The following is a 16602-nucleotide window of genomic DNA, read 5'->3' on the forward strand; positions in this document are numbered from 1 at the left end:
AAGCTTGCTTCTCTTTTTTTAATTAATCGAAACATATTTATTTATATGGGTTTATAATAAATGTTAATTATAGGAGTTTATTTGAGTTTGAAAAAAAAAAAAATTATTAGGCCACACCTTGAACCTGCCTTGTGTTGAAAGAAAGAAAGAAAACAAAAGAAAGAAAGAAAAAATGAGAGGCAATATTTTATAGATTTTATTTTTGTTGTGCTTTGTATAATAAGTCTGTGGTTTCTATAGAAACCTCTGGGAAACCTGGTTATAATGTGCAGGAGGAGGAAGAGAGTGTAATTAGAGTTTTGTGTTTGTTTTTTTATGTTGTTTTCTTTTTTAGCCTTGTTATTTAGTAAGATAGTAAGGGTTTGGATGTAGTCTGTGTAACCTGATAGGGGGCAGAGAGGGAGGGAGGGAGGGAGGAGAGAGAGAGAGAGAGAGAGAGAGAGAGAGAGAGAGAGAAAGAAAGAAAGGGGGTGAGGGAATGTTGGACTGCAATGGAGCAGAATGCCATACAGGTAATGGAAACTCCAACTTTATATTATATTAAATCAACCTTTTAGGTCGTTTTGGCTCCTGTTATAATGCATCCACATGCTCAGAGGTGATATGAAGCGTTATAACGCGTCTCTGATGGGTTTATTTGTCGTGTAATATCGTCTTGTTTTCTGAATTCGCCTGTAAACGCTGATTTGATCCTCGTCCTATCAAAGCTTTGGAGATGTTGGTTAGAGGGGGTTTTTCTGTTCATTTCAACGGGAAAGTTTTGCTTTTAAAGAAGGGGGGAAAAGTTACTAATTTTTTACACCTCCTGGTGAAACATTTCGGATTTAATGCACATTGTTTCTCTGGTCGGCGTCGATTCCTTGTATGAAGATACATAATCTTGTTATTATTATTTTTTTTGTGCCATTTTTTTTTTTGTTAATGATTAATTTCTTTGTGTGGCGTGTCGGCTACCTATTCCCCCCCTCTTTCTCTCTCTCTCTCTCTTCTTTTTTTTTTTCTTTCTTTCTTTTTTTAAATTTTTTTTTAAATACCCCCCCCCCCCAAACAAAATTTTAACATTTAACAAATTTCTCCCAAAAATTTTTTGTTGTTTTTTTTTTTTTTCCGTTTCTTATTCGTATGAATTGATATCGAGCAGCTCGGGACATTTCCTCATTTTGTCTACATTGTAGCTGTGAGTCTCCGGATTTCAAAAGCAAAACCCAAATCAACAGGAACTCCAGTTTTTTTTATTTATTTATTTATTTTTTAATCATAATCTATTAATAATTTAATATTAAAGCAGGCGGGAGAGAAATGTATTTAATCGGTTATTATTACTATCAGTCGCAACAGAGTCCATTTTATCCATGTATATATACACGTATATCACGGGTGAATATGAAGTAATATTATAGGCGTACAGGCTTTACAAAATGGCAGCTATTTTAAATGGCATTAAAAAATAAATAAATAATAAAAAAAACAAAACAAAAAAAACCCCCAACACTTTTTGTTGTTGTTGTTTTGTTTTATTAAAGTTACTAAACATTGCAGTGCTGTTAAATAAATAATTAAACGCAGCCTTTTTTTTTTTTTTTTTTCTCATATTATAAGTACTTTCTCAAACAGTTTATTAACTCATATTTTTGGTTTCTATCTAAAACCCTTGAACCCCAACACCGCCATCATGTTTCACACCAACTTCAGCAAAATAATCCTCACCAAAAAAAAAAAAAAAAAAAGCACCAAGGTCAAATACTTCTCCAACTTTCTCCTCTTGAGGTTCTGGAAGCAGCTTGTGGATATTGATGACTAATTATTTTTGTGTTAATCATTTGATGCTTCTACTGTACAGAAAATAAGAACTAATAATGTTTTTTAAAAAAGTTGCTTTCTGAAACCCAGCCTTAATCATGGCTCTGGTTTCCATGGGTTTAGGAGCTGTGCATGTGGCCTCTGAAGCTTTGCTCCCATAGGAGAGAGCCAGCAGGGGTGTAATGGAGGCCCCGATGGAGGCGGCGGTGGGGGTAGGAAAAGCCACCAGTTGCTTACTTCCTTTCTCCCCACTGCTTTTCACCCATTGATGGTAGAAAACATTATGTTTTTTGCGTAGGAGCGTCTGAGATTCAGGTTGGCAGCCTGACCACATAACTACATCCACAATACAACTCGAAGCGGAACGTAAACCTAATCGGCTGCTCGGATTTTGAGAAAATTGTGATTGGGGACTATAAATATCAAATAGGAGAAAATATTGGAAGATTGGATAATGATAATGGAATTCTATCAAGGAAGAATCAAAGTTTATTGAATGAATACAAAAGTTTTGGATTCCTATTTGTTTTTGCCTAAAACTGTATTAGTTTTCATCTCACAGGAAACACAGGGTAATTTCCTATCATTTATCTGTGCTGTTTACATGTAGCTTCAATGTTCTCAGCTCCCATTGCTAGTAGGAACCCGGGCATTTTACAGACGACTGTAGTGACCGAGATCCCCAAATCCGCTATATTTGAAAGGTAGTGGTTTCTGTTGAAATATATCATACCTACTCGTCAAACTGAGCAGAATTTTGCAGTAGTTTGTGTGATTGAGCCTTTATGTTTTTCCTACAAGTGCTTATTGCAAGGAAAATGTGATCATGTGATGTATGAGTATGTGCTGAGTTTATAAAATTGACCTTTAAATCCCAGGGTAATGCTTTTCTTTCTGGAGGATTTGGTCATTACTTTGTATACAAAAGTGCTGTAGAACCACTGAAATACAGTGTTGAGTCATTTCTGACAGTAGTACCACCATTGTTTTGTGTAAAAAGATTTTTGTAAGGACATCGATGGAAGGAGCGTTTTCAGACACAGAAAAGTCTTCGTGACTTTGAGGAGATATGAATGTGAAAAGATGCTTTATTTATTAATTTTTTTACATGTTCGCTTAATAGAGAAATGCAGATATAACTGTTTCTAGCTGCTGTAATAAAGGTATAGATTTTACATTATGCAACATGTAACTCTAAATGGTTAAAAAGAACAATGTGTTTGCTCCCAAACCCAACACAGATGAGGATGAGGTTCCCTCTTAAGTCTGGTTCCTCTTGAGGTTTCTTCCCTGTGCCATCTCGGGGAGTTTTTCCTCGCTGGAGTCGCCACCGACTCGCTCATTAGAGACGAATTTACACTGATAAAGAAAAATCGTATTCGTTCTTTTTTCACCGCAGTATCTGTGTAAAACTGCTTTGAGACAATGTTCATTGTTAAAAGCACAATACAATAAAAATCAATTGTTTGTTGATAACTGACGATCGTGAGCGAATCACGGTGGATCATCTGGGCGAGAAAAAATTCCTTTTGAAAATACGCCTAGTTTCTTGCCATCGTTTTTGTTGTTTCTTACTCTTTTTTTGGGGTTTTCGGGGACTTTTCAACAATCCGATGTAAAATAACTCCTCAATGATCTTCTTCGTCATTTTACGATGTTATACAGTGCACAAAAACTTTCACACAATTATCGCAGAACAACCCCGAACAGCCCCCCTGCCCCACCCAGCACCACGTTCTACCAGATTCTCCGTGATCTCTGAAAATGATTACCACAGATAAAATTCCCTTTGACTTTCAGGCTAGGATTGGATGAAAGATTGGATGATAGATTGGATGAAGGAGTGGAAATAGTGTACACTTTCGGGCATGTTGTGTATTGTGCGATTCACTTTAAACAGTAAAAAAAAAAATCCCTAAAATGTCATTTTCTCACAAAAAAAAGATTGAATGCATCATAACTCACTTTACTTTAAATTGCAAATCCAAAAACCAAATGAACCCAACATACACCCCTTACATCGTGTGTTAATTCCTTATATTAAGAGAGTTATTTTAAAGACTTGCCTTCACATCTGGTCGTTTCTCTGTATGAAGGATGTGCAAATTGAACTTTGTGGTGTTTTTTCTTCTTTCTGTTAGTGGTTAGGCCCTCCGTGCTGCCAGCGAGGTTCCTTCGCTTTCTACAAGTCGGTGAGCTGCAAAGCCGAGGCGGGCGGCCCCGATAAAGTCTGGAGACTGGGAGAGTTCTATTACGTGCGCTGCGGCCCTCAGGAGCCGGTGTGTATCGCCGAAATCACGCTGTTGTGGGAGGATCTGAGACAGCGCCACCCACTGGCCAGCTCCAGACTTTATTACCTACCGGAGGACACACCCAAGGGGAGAACGAAGGAACACGGAGAGGTAATTGATTTGAACCAACACACTTTGTATTCCGTGTGTGTGGATCAGTTGTCTCTGCTAATTTGACTAATTTTAAGACCATATCATTAAGCAGCTCATTAATTTTCCTTCACAAAAATGCAAGCAGACGATCAGAGGCCATATTTTGTATCAGAAATCAGATTATAGAAACCCAAAGATCGTTGTGTAGTAAGAAAAAAAAAAAAAAACTGTCCCCAATGACCAGCATCTGAATGTTCACTAATGATGGATCTTTCACACCCGTACACTGTTTCCAAAAGTATTGGGACACCGGCTATATATATAGTTCTCCCCCAAACAATTTGGAGGCTCTGTACAATGAAGATCTGCTTTTCATGGGATGGAGTGGAAGATCTCCTGCTGTAGAGCCTTGTAGCTAAATAAGCAGAAATCTCCATAAAATCTTATTATAGAGTTTATTATAACAGGACATAGAGACTAAATAAAGACATGGCAGTCTTATGCTGTGATTAATGGGTGCAGTTTCGTGTTCCATGAGTGAGTTTTCTCTACTTTTACACACACACACACACACACACACACTGTATTCCCCAGAACTGTGTGGTTACGGTCGTGTTCTCTTTGATCTTTCCCTGGCGATTTGCATGTTTAAAAGTTTTCCTTTTGAGAAACGGAACCTTTTCTAACTAAAATCCAGATCCAACCTATGTAAAGTATGCATCCTCCCATCTCCAGTAGCTTCTAGTGAAACTGATACCGGTGAAATCCGTAGCTTTTGTCGAATATAATCTATGAACGATTGTGCGTTTCTTTTGTTTGGATTTTTTCATGACAGGATGAAGTCATCAGCGTCTCTAAGAAAGTTGTGGTGCGGGTGGAGCATCTGGTGAAATGGACCTGTCCAGAGCCGCCTCATTGGAAACAGAATGCCACAAAGATCGACGACCTCCACTTATTCAGCGATTCTGCTTGTAAAACAGATCAACAGGAAGTGAAAAGCAAGGGTAAGTCGAGGCCTGGAAGATTCCGAGGCTCGATACGTCTGTGCTACATGAATTGCTCGAATATCTATTTTTTTTTTTCGTCCTCCAGATGATACTTTAGGAGTTCAGCACAGGGTTAAGGTGCTCAGTTACCCGCAGTACTGTCGCTTTCGGTCCCTGCAGAAACGGATCCAGAGCCAGGCAGGATGGTCCAGTCTACAAGACCCTCACCTGCTGGCTTTGGGCTGGATTAAAATGACCCTCCACAACACTCGGGTCCTGTACTGCAGAGACACCTTCAGCCATCCCAGTCTAGGAACCAACCCGAGTTTAACACCTGAGTTTGGTGAGTGAGATCTTTTGGGTAGAGAATCTATGAGTCTTTAATAATGCTGGACCTTCTAATCTTCTAACCATCTAATCTCACCTTATACCACAGAATTGTTTAGTCAGTTCCTTTGTTTACTAGTGCCAAAGACACACTCGTACACTGTTCCCAAAAGTATTGGGACACCAGACTTTACCAGCCATATGTGTTTCTTCTCAAAACCGTCACCACAGAATTGTACAGGACGTCCTTGGATGCCCTAGCATTTATTTTTACTTGAACTAGGAGACCCACATCGCCATCATGACAATGCTCCTGTGCACACAGCCAGCTCCATGAAGATCTCCATTCCATGGGTTCGGAAGTGTATGGAAGATCTCCTACTATAGCGCTCCAGCCCTGTTAAACAGGATGAATGCGAAATCTGACCACACCCTCTTCACTTCAGTACCTGACTTTACTTACACACTTTAATAGGAATGGGCACATCTCCACAAAATGTAGAGGAACATCTTCCCAGAAGAGTGGAGGTTGTTATAAGAGCAAATGGGGACTAAATGCCGAATGGGATGTTCAGAAAAGCGCCTAGCAATCTTATGGGCAGGTGTCCACAAACTTCTGTTCATAGTGTTTGGTATTGTGGGGAGATGGTGAAATTTCCTTTAAGGAGATGTTTAACACTGGAGACTCCTTTCAGGACAGAAGACTGCAAAACTGCCCTACTTTTTCCTACGGTAGTAACTTTTGATAGCGTTAAATGTAGCTGTAATTGCTGAAATATTGGACTTTGGGACTTTGGGTAACAGTACACAGCTTTACACTGGTATCCTCATCCTGGTGTTGATTATTGTCTTCATCATTAAAACCATTTGCAACAAACTATAGCAGGGACGATTTTTAAATAAATGTCCGCCTCGTTCGTGTGTGTCTCAGGATGCCTGTCTGTAAGCCTGAAGGGACGCCCGCGGAAAAGACGAGGCAGAGACGGAGACGGAATTGAACAGCAAAACCTCAACCATCCTGAGAGAGACAGAACGAAGGCATGCGTTTCGAATTATTTGCACACAACATACACTATAAACATATCGTTATAAACCCATTAACATCTAACTTTTGGTTCAATATGTGATGGTGCAGGAAATTATCAAGAACAACGTGGAGACGATGGAGGGAAACTGGCTTCCTCATCCCGAGGAGAAGATCTTTCTGGATCAGCTGTATCTCTTCATGGAGCGTCGAGGATCCCCCATCTGCAAGGTTCCCAACCTGGGCTTCAAAAAGAGTGAGTGTTTCCTGGAATCAGGGTTATTTATTGTTTAAAAAAAACACTATATGGACAAAAGTTTATGGACACCTGGACAAAACATCCCGTTCCACATTTAGAGCTGTTTTGCTGTTTCAGTAACCTTCATTTTTTTTCTAGGAAGATGTTCCACTAGATATTGAATTGGGCTTTTGGAGATTTGCGGTCATTTCTGATGTTAGTTCAGGTACTGATGTAGGTGAGGTGAGGAGGCTTTAATAGGGGTGGAGCTCTATAGCAGGAGATCCCATGGAGCTGGCTTTTTAAAGAGAAATTGTCATGCTGGAACAAGTTTGGGTTTCTTTTAGTTTAAGTAAAGTGACAATTTAATGCTGCGTCCAAAGAGCCGCCATATTTGTGTAAAGAACCATGTACGGCCAGAGAAGTCGGGTGTCCCAATACTTTTGGATATACAGTGGAAATGTCATTTACATGGAAATAAAATGTAATCATGATTTGAAATACGGAAACGTGTGTATTTACTGTTACTGTTTTTTTTTTTTTTTTTTTTTTTTTTTGGAGCATCACGTTCCTCTCATTTATATGCAACAAACTCGTTCCAGCAGCCTTCGTTTTCCTCAAACTGACACCTCGGGTAAATTTCGGATGAAGCAACGTCGCGTTTTGCGTTTCCATTCCACCCTCCAGCATACGCAGTTCAATTCCGTCTGGACTGCGTCTCCTTTAGAACCGACTTTACCGTGCAACAAGACGATGAGCCGAAGTGTCTGTCTGAGCTCTTTAAGCGTTTCTCAGGGATCAAAAAGTTGTCTGGCGTGATACCTACACTGTATTTCCAAAAGTATTGGGACACCTGCTCTTTCCTGCTGTGTGTGGTTCTTCTCCAAACTGTTACCACAAATCTGAAGGCACTCAATTGTACAGGACGTCTTTAGATGGCGCTATAATAAAATATTGCATTCACTTGAACTTGGAAACCCAAACCTGTTCCAGCATTGCAGTGCCTCTGTGCACAAAGTGAGCTCCTTGAAGATCTGGTTTACATGCTTTGGAGAGGAAGATCTTGCTGCTATAGAGCTCTGATCTCATTCCTACTGAACACCTTTGTGATGAATGTGAACGCTGACTGCACCCCAGGTCTCCTCACCTACATCAGTACCTGCTTTTCATAACACCCTTGTGGCTGAAGAACAAAAATGTTCATAAGCACGCTCCAAAAATCTAGAGGAACATCTTCCCAGAAGAGTGGAGGGAATTATAAGAGTAAATTGGGACTAAATGTGGAATGTGATGCTCAAAAATCACACACCGTACTTATGACCCAATACTTTTGCAAATATATTTTATCATGACCTGCCCAGTCGCTGCACCTAAATGCTATTGAACTACTCTGGGATCAACTGGATCACAAGAAAGAACCTCCACCTTGTAAAGAACATCTTCGGCGAGTTTTACAAGAGGAACAGCAAAGTATTTCAGCAGAACGTTTCGGGAAACGAAGTGTCCGGATACTGAGAGCGTGTGAATCTGTTCTTTGTGCTAAGGGAGGATTTTTCACTGAAAATAAGTGGAACATCTGGATATTTTATAGATTTGTTTGGCCAAAGGAAATCCACACTTTGTTGCATAGAAACAAAAGAAACATGCATGTGTCTCTTTTTAAAAAAACAGAACGTCCACACTCATTAGACACTTGTACTGTTTATTACACGTCATGGTTATTATTATTTTTCCGCAGTCGATCTCTTCTTAATGCACTCGGTGGTCAACAAGCTGGGCGGATATGAAGCGGTAAGTGTTAAATTATGGGTTTTTTTGCTCTTAATGTTGAGGTGTGTGGAACCTTTAAGCTCCATATAGAACAGTGTAATTTTGTCATGATGCCAAAAACTGGATTATAAAGTGATTTTTGGGAGTATGTATACATAAGATTATAGATTATGTACAATAATAATTATAGGTGAATTACTACACTATATGGACAAAAGTATTGGGACACCTGACCTTCCAAGCCATATGTGGTTCTTCCCCAAGGCATGAAATGTTTCCTTTTACATGACCATGCATAATGAACACCCTATTGAACATCTTTGGGACGAATGTGAATGCTGACTGCACCCACAGGCCTCCACACCTTCTCACCTACATCTGTCTGAATGAGACACAAGATTTCTGTCTCCATGTGGAACATCTTATCAGAAGCCATATAATCATCTATAGTCTGTTTATTATGGTCTGATCATTTCATGGGAATTTGGGCCTTAAAAATGGGTGTCCTGAATCCAAAAATTTGGAAATTCCTTTTTTCTTTCATGTAATTTGCTTTGTTCTTCTTGAATTATATGGAAACTTTTTTTATTTGTATTTATTTATGTAAAGACAAAATCAAGATGCGTTTTTCTCATTCATACAACTGAGCAGCAATGGGGTTAAGGGCCTTGCTTAGCGGCCCAGGAAGGGCGGCTTGGTGTGGCTGGGATTTGAACTCACGACCTTCAGATCAAAGGTCCATTGCCTTAACCACTAAGCTACAACGCCAGCACTACAAAGTAAAACTCTATTATAAAGCAGACCAGCAGAAGTGAGTTTTACGCTTCTACGCATCGTTCCTCCAGGTGACCTCTCAGCGCATGTGGAAAGTGGTTTACAACGAGCTAGGAGGAAGTCCAGGAAGTACCAGCGCTGCTACGTGTACTAGAAGACATTATGAAAAGTAAGTCAACACGTCAGTGGCATGGCATTCAGTAAAGATCCTCAGCTCACGTGATTGCTTCGTTTGTTTCTGGCATCGCAGGTTGATACTGCCGTACGAGCAGCACATAAAGGGAGGAAACCAACAGCTGAGCAAACCCAAAGCTCCAGCAGGTTCGGCTGGACCCTTCAGAAAGCCTGTACGAGGGAGAGTTCAGAGCGCACAGAGGAAGAACTGCATCGCGGCTGAGGTAAAGTCCTTTCTGTTCTGCAGAATAATACACTCGATGGACAAACATTTGTTTTTGTAAAAACTCTGGAAAGAGTTCAGGTGTGAATAGTGGATTGTGATTGGCTGAAAGAAGTTCGTGTGTGAATAGTGGACTGTGATTGGCTGGAAGAGTTCAGGTGTGAATAGTGAATTTTGGTTGGCTGGAAGGAGTTCGTTTGTGAATAGTGAATTTTGGTTGGCTGGAAGGAGTTCAGGTGTGAATAGTGGATTGTGATTGGCTGGAAGGAGTTCAGGTGTGAATAGTGAATTTTGGTTGGCTGGAAGGAGTTCAGGTGTGAATAGTGAATTTTGGTTGGCTGGAAGGAGTTCAGGTGTGAATAGTGGATTGTGATTGGCTGGAAGGAGTTCAGGTGTGAATAGTGGATTGTGATTGGCTGGAAGGAGTTCAGGTGTGAATAGTGAATTTTGGTTGGCTGGAAGGAGTTCAGGTGTGAATAGTGGATTGTGATTGGCTGGAAGGAGTTCGTGTGTGAATAGTGGATTGTGATTGGCTGGAAGAGTTCAGGTGTGAATAGTGGATTGTGGTTGGCTGGAAGGAGTTCGTTTGTGAATAGTGGATTGTGATTGGCTGGAAGGAGTTCAGGTGTGAATAGTGGACTGTGATTGGCTGGAAGGAGTTCAGGTGTGAATAGTGAATTTTGGTTGGCTGGAAGGAGTTCAGGTGTGAATAGTGGATTGTGGTTGGCTGGAAGGAGTTCAGGTGTGAATAGTGGATTATGATTGGCTGGAAGGAGTTCGTGTGAATAGTGGATTGTGGTTGGCTGGAAGGAGTTCGTTTGTGAATAGTGGATTGTGATTGGCTGGAAGGAGTTCAGGTGTGAATAGTGGACTGTGATTGGCTGGAAGGAGTTCAGGTGTGAATAGTGAATTTTGGTTGGCTGGAAGGAGTTCAGGTGTGAATAGTGGATTGTGGTTGGCTGGAAGGAGTTCAGGTGTGAATAGTGGATTATGATTGGCTGGAAGGAGTTCGTGTGTGAATAGTGGACTGTGATTGGCTGGAAGAAGTTCGTTTGTGAATAGTGAATTTTGGTTGGCTGGAAGGAGTTCAGGTGTGAATAGTGAATTTTGGTTGGCTGGAAGGAGTTCAGGTGTGAATAGTGGATTGTGATTGGCTGGAAGGAGTTCAGGTGTGAATAGTGAATTTTGGTTGGCTGGAAGGAGTTCAGGTGTGAATAGTGGATTGTGATTGGCTGGAAGGAGTTCAGGTGTGAATAGTGGATTGTGATTGGCTGGAAGGAGTTCAGGTGTGAATAGTGAATTTTGGTTGGCTGGAAGGAGTTCAGGTGTGAATAGTGAATTTTGGTTGGCAGGAAGGAGTTCAGGTGTGAATAGTGGATTGTGATTGGCTGGAAGGAGTTCAGGTGTGAATAGTGGATTGTGATTGGCTGGAAGGAGTTCGTTTGTGAATAGTGGATTGTGATTGGCTGGAAGGAGTTCAAAATGACCATACTGAGCTCCATGGAGGAGTTTTGCCTGTTGGGTAACCTATATGGTGAAAACAGTGTTTTTAGAAAACAAAAGTTTCAAATAGGAAATATAGGGTGGTGCAGGGAAACGAGAACTTTTGGAATTGGCTATTGGCGACCCTGAGGCATCAGCGATTGTTTGGAACATTTAATGGCATTTGGCAGAAGCCCTTATCCAGAGCGACTAACAATTGAGCAGGGGAGGGTTAAGGGCCTTGCTCAAGTGTTTAACAGTGTCAGCTTGTTGGTGGTGGGATATAAACTTGTGACCTTCTGGTCCCAATTTCAATTGCCTTAACCACTGAGCTCCCACTTCCCTACCAGTTCTCTTTGTGCAGCACTCACACGATCACCATTCTTATAAAAGACTTTACAGACTTAACCCCTCCCCTGTTTTCGGCAGATCCCAATGGCAAACTTTAATTGGTTCAGAAAACTTTAAAAACTATTTTTTTAGTTATATATAAACACTTGTGCAAGAGACCAAGTACAAAGAAATGGTGCATGATTCACTTCAGGTTTATTTATATAGCACTTTAAGTCACAAGCAGCTTTTACAGAACTGGGATGTTAATGGAACTGGATGCATTAACTATGATTATGCTGTCATATGCTGTCTTTTGTTTCAGCTTTTCATACCTCCAGAAAGTGTAACACACACACACACACACACACTCGCACACACACACACTCGCACATAACCAGTTTATCCAGCCTGCGATGCGTCTGTAATGACACAGGCATTGTTTAGTTTACAGCTAAAATTTCAAACATAAGATATAAACATCAGGTATGCTGTAGCTATACTGATTTTAAAGGGTACCTGGAGAATATTATGAAATGGGCCCCGTATTACGAGGGGCGTTCGAGGCAAACCTGGACTTTTGAGTTTATAAAATAAAATAAACATTTTTAAGGAGTTCATTTATTTTTCTGCATTTCTGCACCCATCCCTGCTTTTAACTAACGCCTGGAAAAATTCGGAATAGAAAAATTTCAGTACGCCTGATCCTGTTTCCTCACTTCGTCACCAAGGAAACGGCAGGACGATATCAGGATCATCACTGACGGACGTACGTCCAGCAACACTGGTCTGCTATTACTATACCTGTAACATAAGTCCCAGTTTGACTTGAATGCCCCTCGTAGTATAGAGTAAACCCCGAAACGTCATGAAATGATTTAACGTTCAGGGTCCAGAGGTAGAGTAGAAGTTTGCAGTCGAACAAACAATGGTGGAGATGTTTTTTCAAGTCTAATGAATGTAAGTGTACAACATTGAGAATGGCGATACCAAAGTTACTGAGTGTTTTTTTGTTTTGTGTTCCGCTTTGTTAGGCATCACCACAAGATGGCGTCGGGGTGCGAAAAAGAGGACGGCCTCCTGGGAAACGAGCCATCAAAGTTTTGGCTCGTGGCAGAGTTGGTAGACCCACATCTCATATTAAAACTTTAAGTGAGAATGTAGGGAGTAAACTCGTCCAGCCAATCGCGGTCATCAAGGAACTTGGGGTGTCTCCAGCACCTGCAGCTGCTACTACAACCACCACCACCAGCCACACACCCCAGCAGCATAAAGCTGAAGAGGATGTGAAGCTCAAGCAGGAGAATGAACCTTCATCTCCTTGCTTATTGTCTGGACAATCTAAGCTGCAGATTGGAGGCTCTCTGGAAGGGTTCAGCCCTACTAAAGGGATGTGTCCGCTGGACTTCTTCAAAGCTCATTTGGGCCTCAGTGGTGCAAGTGGTCTAGAGAGAAGTCAGGAGGCCTCAATCACAAGCCAAGCCAAAGCCAGGAGTCCAGAAACACCAGAGAACTTGCACCACCAGTGTTCTGGGTGTAACTCTGAACATCCATGTTGGACTGGAGGCCCAAGAGAGGGCTTGACTGCCAGACCTCAGCTTCCTCCACTGAAGATCCTCCCATTGGACCTTGATTGTAGTCTTCAGTTATGTCAGTTGATGCACACCCGGCTCGGTGCGTCTCACATGAACACGTTCACCAAGCGTCTTTCGGAAGCATTGGCTCAGGATCTTAGCAAGACCAATGGCCATGCTGTGTCTGTTTCTCAGGACCAGGCTGTCCCTCTCAACCTGAGCAAGAAGCCCACGTCTAAGAGGTCCTCAGACGACACGGATTCCCAGTGGCAAAGAGACTGCGAGGCCAAGCGGCTGAAAATGGAACCTGTCGACCTGCGCCTGAGTCTCAAACAGAGCAGCGGTTCCTCAGGACAAACGTTGGTCCAGGACGAGCCGGCTGATCTGAGTTGTCCACGCAGGGCCAGGGCTGTTCAGGACAGGACTAGCTCAAACTTGACTGGATCTCAGGGTTCCCATTTATCTCCCAAATCTGACCATGATCCTTCCACAGACTCCGTTTTCTCTTTAAGCATCCCGGCATCAGGCGCCGCTCTGAAATGGCAGGAGAACCATCTGAACCCCGTGGATCTAAAGTTGGGCGAGACCCCGGAGAGAATCGTGGTTAATCACAACACAGAATCTTGCCCTAAAGACGAGCAGCTCTCGCATCGCATTCTGTACAAAGATTCAAACACGAGGGATTATAAAGTTCCCTCTCTTTTTTCCAAGCCATCCCAAAGCTGTTGACGTGCAGACATGATGGCATGGGGGGAAAAAAATGGTCCAACCTTCTAGTCCTCACGTCTCTCTGTATGTACTGGAAACTTCTCATAGTAACACTGTTCCTTTGCACTTTTATACCATCGTCTAACCAGCAAATCAGAAGGTATCAAAGAAAAAGAGGAGAAATGTTGAAAATGTTTATTTATAATCTCATATATACCTGTTTTGAGTAGAGCTTGGTTTGCTCTTGTAGCTCATCCATGTCCATGTACCAGTCTGTTGAGATGCTTTTCTGATCACCACAGTTGTAAAGAGTGGTTTGTTTCTCTTCTAGCTCTGGCTGTTGCAGTTCTTCCATTCTGATATTTGATTATGTACATCTGGTCACGTGAAGCTCTTGACCGTCTGCATTTTTCCATGGATATGCGCACTGCTGCTACCTGATTGGCCGATTTGTATAATTAGCATTAATAGCAGAGGGAAAGTGTTTCTATTAAAGTGACCAGCTGGACAGTTTTGTTTTGTTTTGCCGAGTGTCTCTGTAACACTACACTGTACTCCATATACGGATCGGGCCTCGAGCAGCCCAGCCAACGAAGGCCATAAAAACGTGACTTTGGGGTTGACACATTTTTGTTTTCCTTCTCTACATATCGGTGCTGATATTTTGACGATACAGGAATTGTGATTTATATATTTTTAACTTGCAAACGTCGCAGATCTGCGTGCTAAACTTAAAGAACCCGGTTCCACAGGAACTCGATGGCTACTGTAGGTTTGATCTTTTTTGTTTTCTTTATTGTCATTTTACAGTCATAAATATGCTATTTTATGCTTTTTAGTTATTATTATTATATGTAACGTAAACCCTCTTTTATTTCTCAAGGTGTCCTAGTTTTTTTTTTTTTTTTTTTTTCTCTCGTTTGTTTGTTTTATATATACATTTGTTCTTTTCCTCTGTTAACCAAAAGCTAACCCGTGCTGTAAACATTCTCGCCTTTGCGTTTTGCAGAGTGTCCTGTTTTTTTCGGGGGTTTGTTTAATATGAAACCCGTGCAATTCGTAGGTTTTACATTTTTAAGGGTCCAGCGAGGGTTTTTTTTTTTTTTTGGGTGATAAGCGCATTGATTTATTTGATCTATTTTATGCATATGTATTTTTTTATTTTTAAATGCTATAAAGTAGATGAATAAGCAGCTTGTTTTAGTTTATATCCTCTTCCTGAATGAAGATGTTTACAGAGCAGGTGATACAGAGGAGACTTTGGGGGTGCTTCAATAGGTGTGTGGGGATTTTTATGATTTATTTTTCTTTTTTTTTTTTTTACCATAAATTTGATATGTGACATGAATTTTCAAGTTTCAGTTTAATTTTTATTATTATTATTATAAAAGAACATGATTTGTTCTGTATTTTGCAGATTGGAAAATGCTTAGCAGTTTATTTGAATGAAAGAAATGCAAACTTAACTTATTATTCAAAAATCCATGCAGTTGAATCGATATATTAAGCATTTTTAATTTTAATTTTTTTTTCAATTGTTTAACAATTCTTTCTGTCTGTGGACATTGAGCAATAAATAAATGACATTTACTTCTTATTGATTTTTCTTAATTTAGCTGTATAAATAATAATAATATGGTGTACATTCAATGTCTGATTTTTTTTTTTTTAATCTAAATTTTGCTTCCACTGAATGTTGCTGATTTGATGCCTGCTGGATTTTAGCTACTTTCAAACCCATGCTGATGAATGTGGATCATCCAGTCTTGTCTCATTTGTGTCACAATTCCTAATACACAATATGTACTGTGGACTGTCAACACTCCTTATTTGTATTTTTCTTTTTTTAAATCTTTTACAGAACATATATATGGATATGAACCGGTTACAATGACACAAATTCATTACAACACTGAATATTTATAATAAAAATCTTGTTACTCTCATGTTGTTTGTGTTTATTGCCTGCACTGCGCATGTCTGGCCGCTAGGTGGTGGTGTTCTCATGGTCGTTTTTTTTTTTTTTTTTTTTTTTCTTTGGCCTGCATGAGGACACGTTCCTCCATTTTGGAATGAATGTATTTCACTTTTCCATTCAGAAGTGAAAATATATAATCTTTTTGTTGCAAAATGGCTGTCCTTATGGGATTAATACTCATGCAAGGGCTGATTTGTGACTGGTGGTTGAGAAAATGCACAGATGAAGACATTTGAGTTTATAATCACCTCCGTACACTTCTGTGACTTTGCAATGTTTAACAACTTTTTGAATAACTGAGCTGTCAATCAGGTGTGTTTTCAGCTGTTCGGTTGCACAAGTCAAACATACACACACACATGCAAATACATGCAGAACAAAGCTGGGGTGGAAATTAGCACATTCCATCAATCCCTGCATGAACACTGTGTCACAGGTTCAGCAACAAGCTAAAAAATAACACACACTGGATATAAAATATTTCACAATTCTCACTACACTACAAAAAAATAAAAATCTTTAGATTATCTTCAGTAATGGAGACTTTTTTCTATTACTACTTAGATTTATATATATATATATATATATATATATATATATATATATATATTTTTTTTTTTTTTCTTTACTTTTCAAGTGACCAGATAAATTCAAAAAATTATGGCTTTTAGATTAATCATAATTTTATGGAAATAGAAAAAAAATGTCAAGCCTGAAATGACACAGAAAATTTGTTTTTTAATTGTTTATTATTAAACATGAGATAAACTGTATTCACAATTTAAAAATTATATCATTTAAATTATATGAATTGATTAAAAAAATATATA

The 16602-nt window shown here is 40.0% G+C and overlaps 1 protein-coding gene across 1 annotated transcript; it reads left to right on the forward strand.

Annotated features, from left to right (window-relative positions):
• Positions 1-464: 464 nt before the first annotated feature.
• Positions 465-15740, forward strand: zgc:77151 (uncharacterized protein LOC337153 homolog). The gene is made up of 10 exons (XM_046868491.1): positions 465-512; positions 3942-4202; positions 5020-5188; positions 5277-5513; positions 6429-6535; positions 6633-6777; positions 8498-8550; positions 9375-9472; positions 9554-9701; positions 12547-15740. Exons 1-10 carry the CDS (start codon positions 492-494, stop codon positions 13813-13815), a joined length of 2508 nt encoding a protein of 835 aa, XP_046724447.1. The 5' UTR covers positions 465-491; the 3' UTR covers positions 13816-15740.
• Positions 15741-16602: the final 862 nt, after the last annotated feature.

The sequence above is a fragment of the Silurus meridionalis genome, chromosome 15, assembly GCF_014805685.1.
Source record: "Silurus meridionalis isolate SWU-2019-XX chromosome 15, ASM1480568v1, whole genome shotgun sequence".
NCBI classification, from domain to species: Eukaryota; Metazoa; Chordata; class Actinopteri; order Siluriformes; family Siluridae; genus Silurus; species Silurus meridionalis.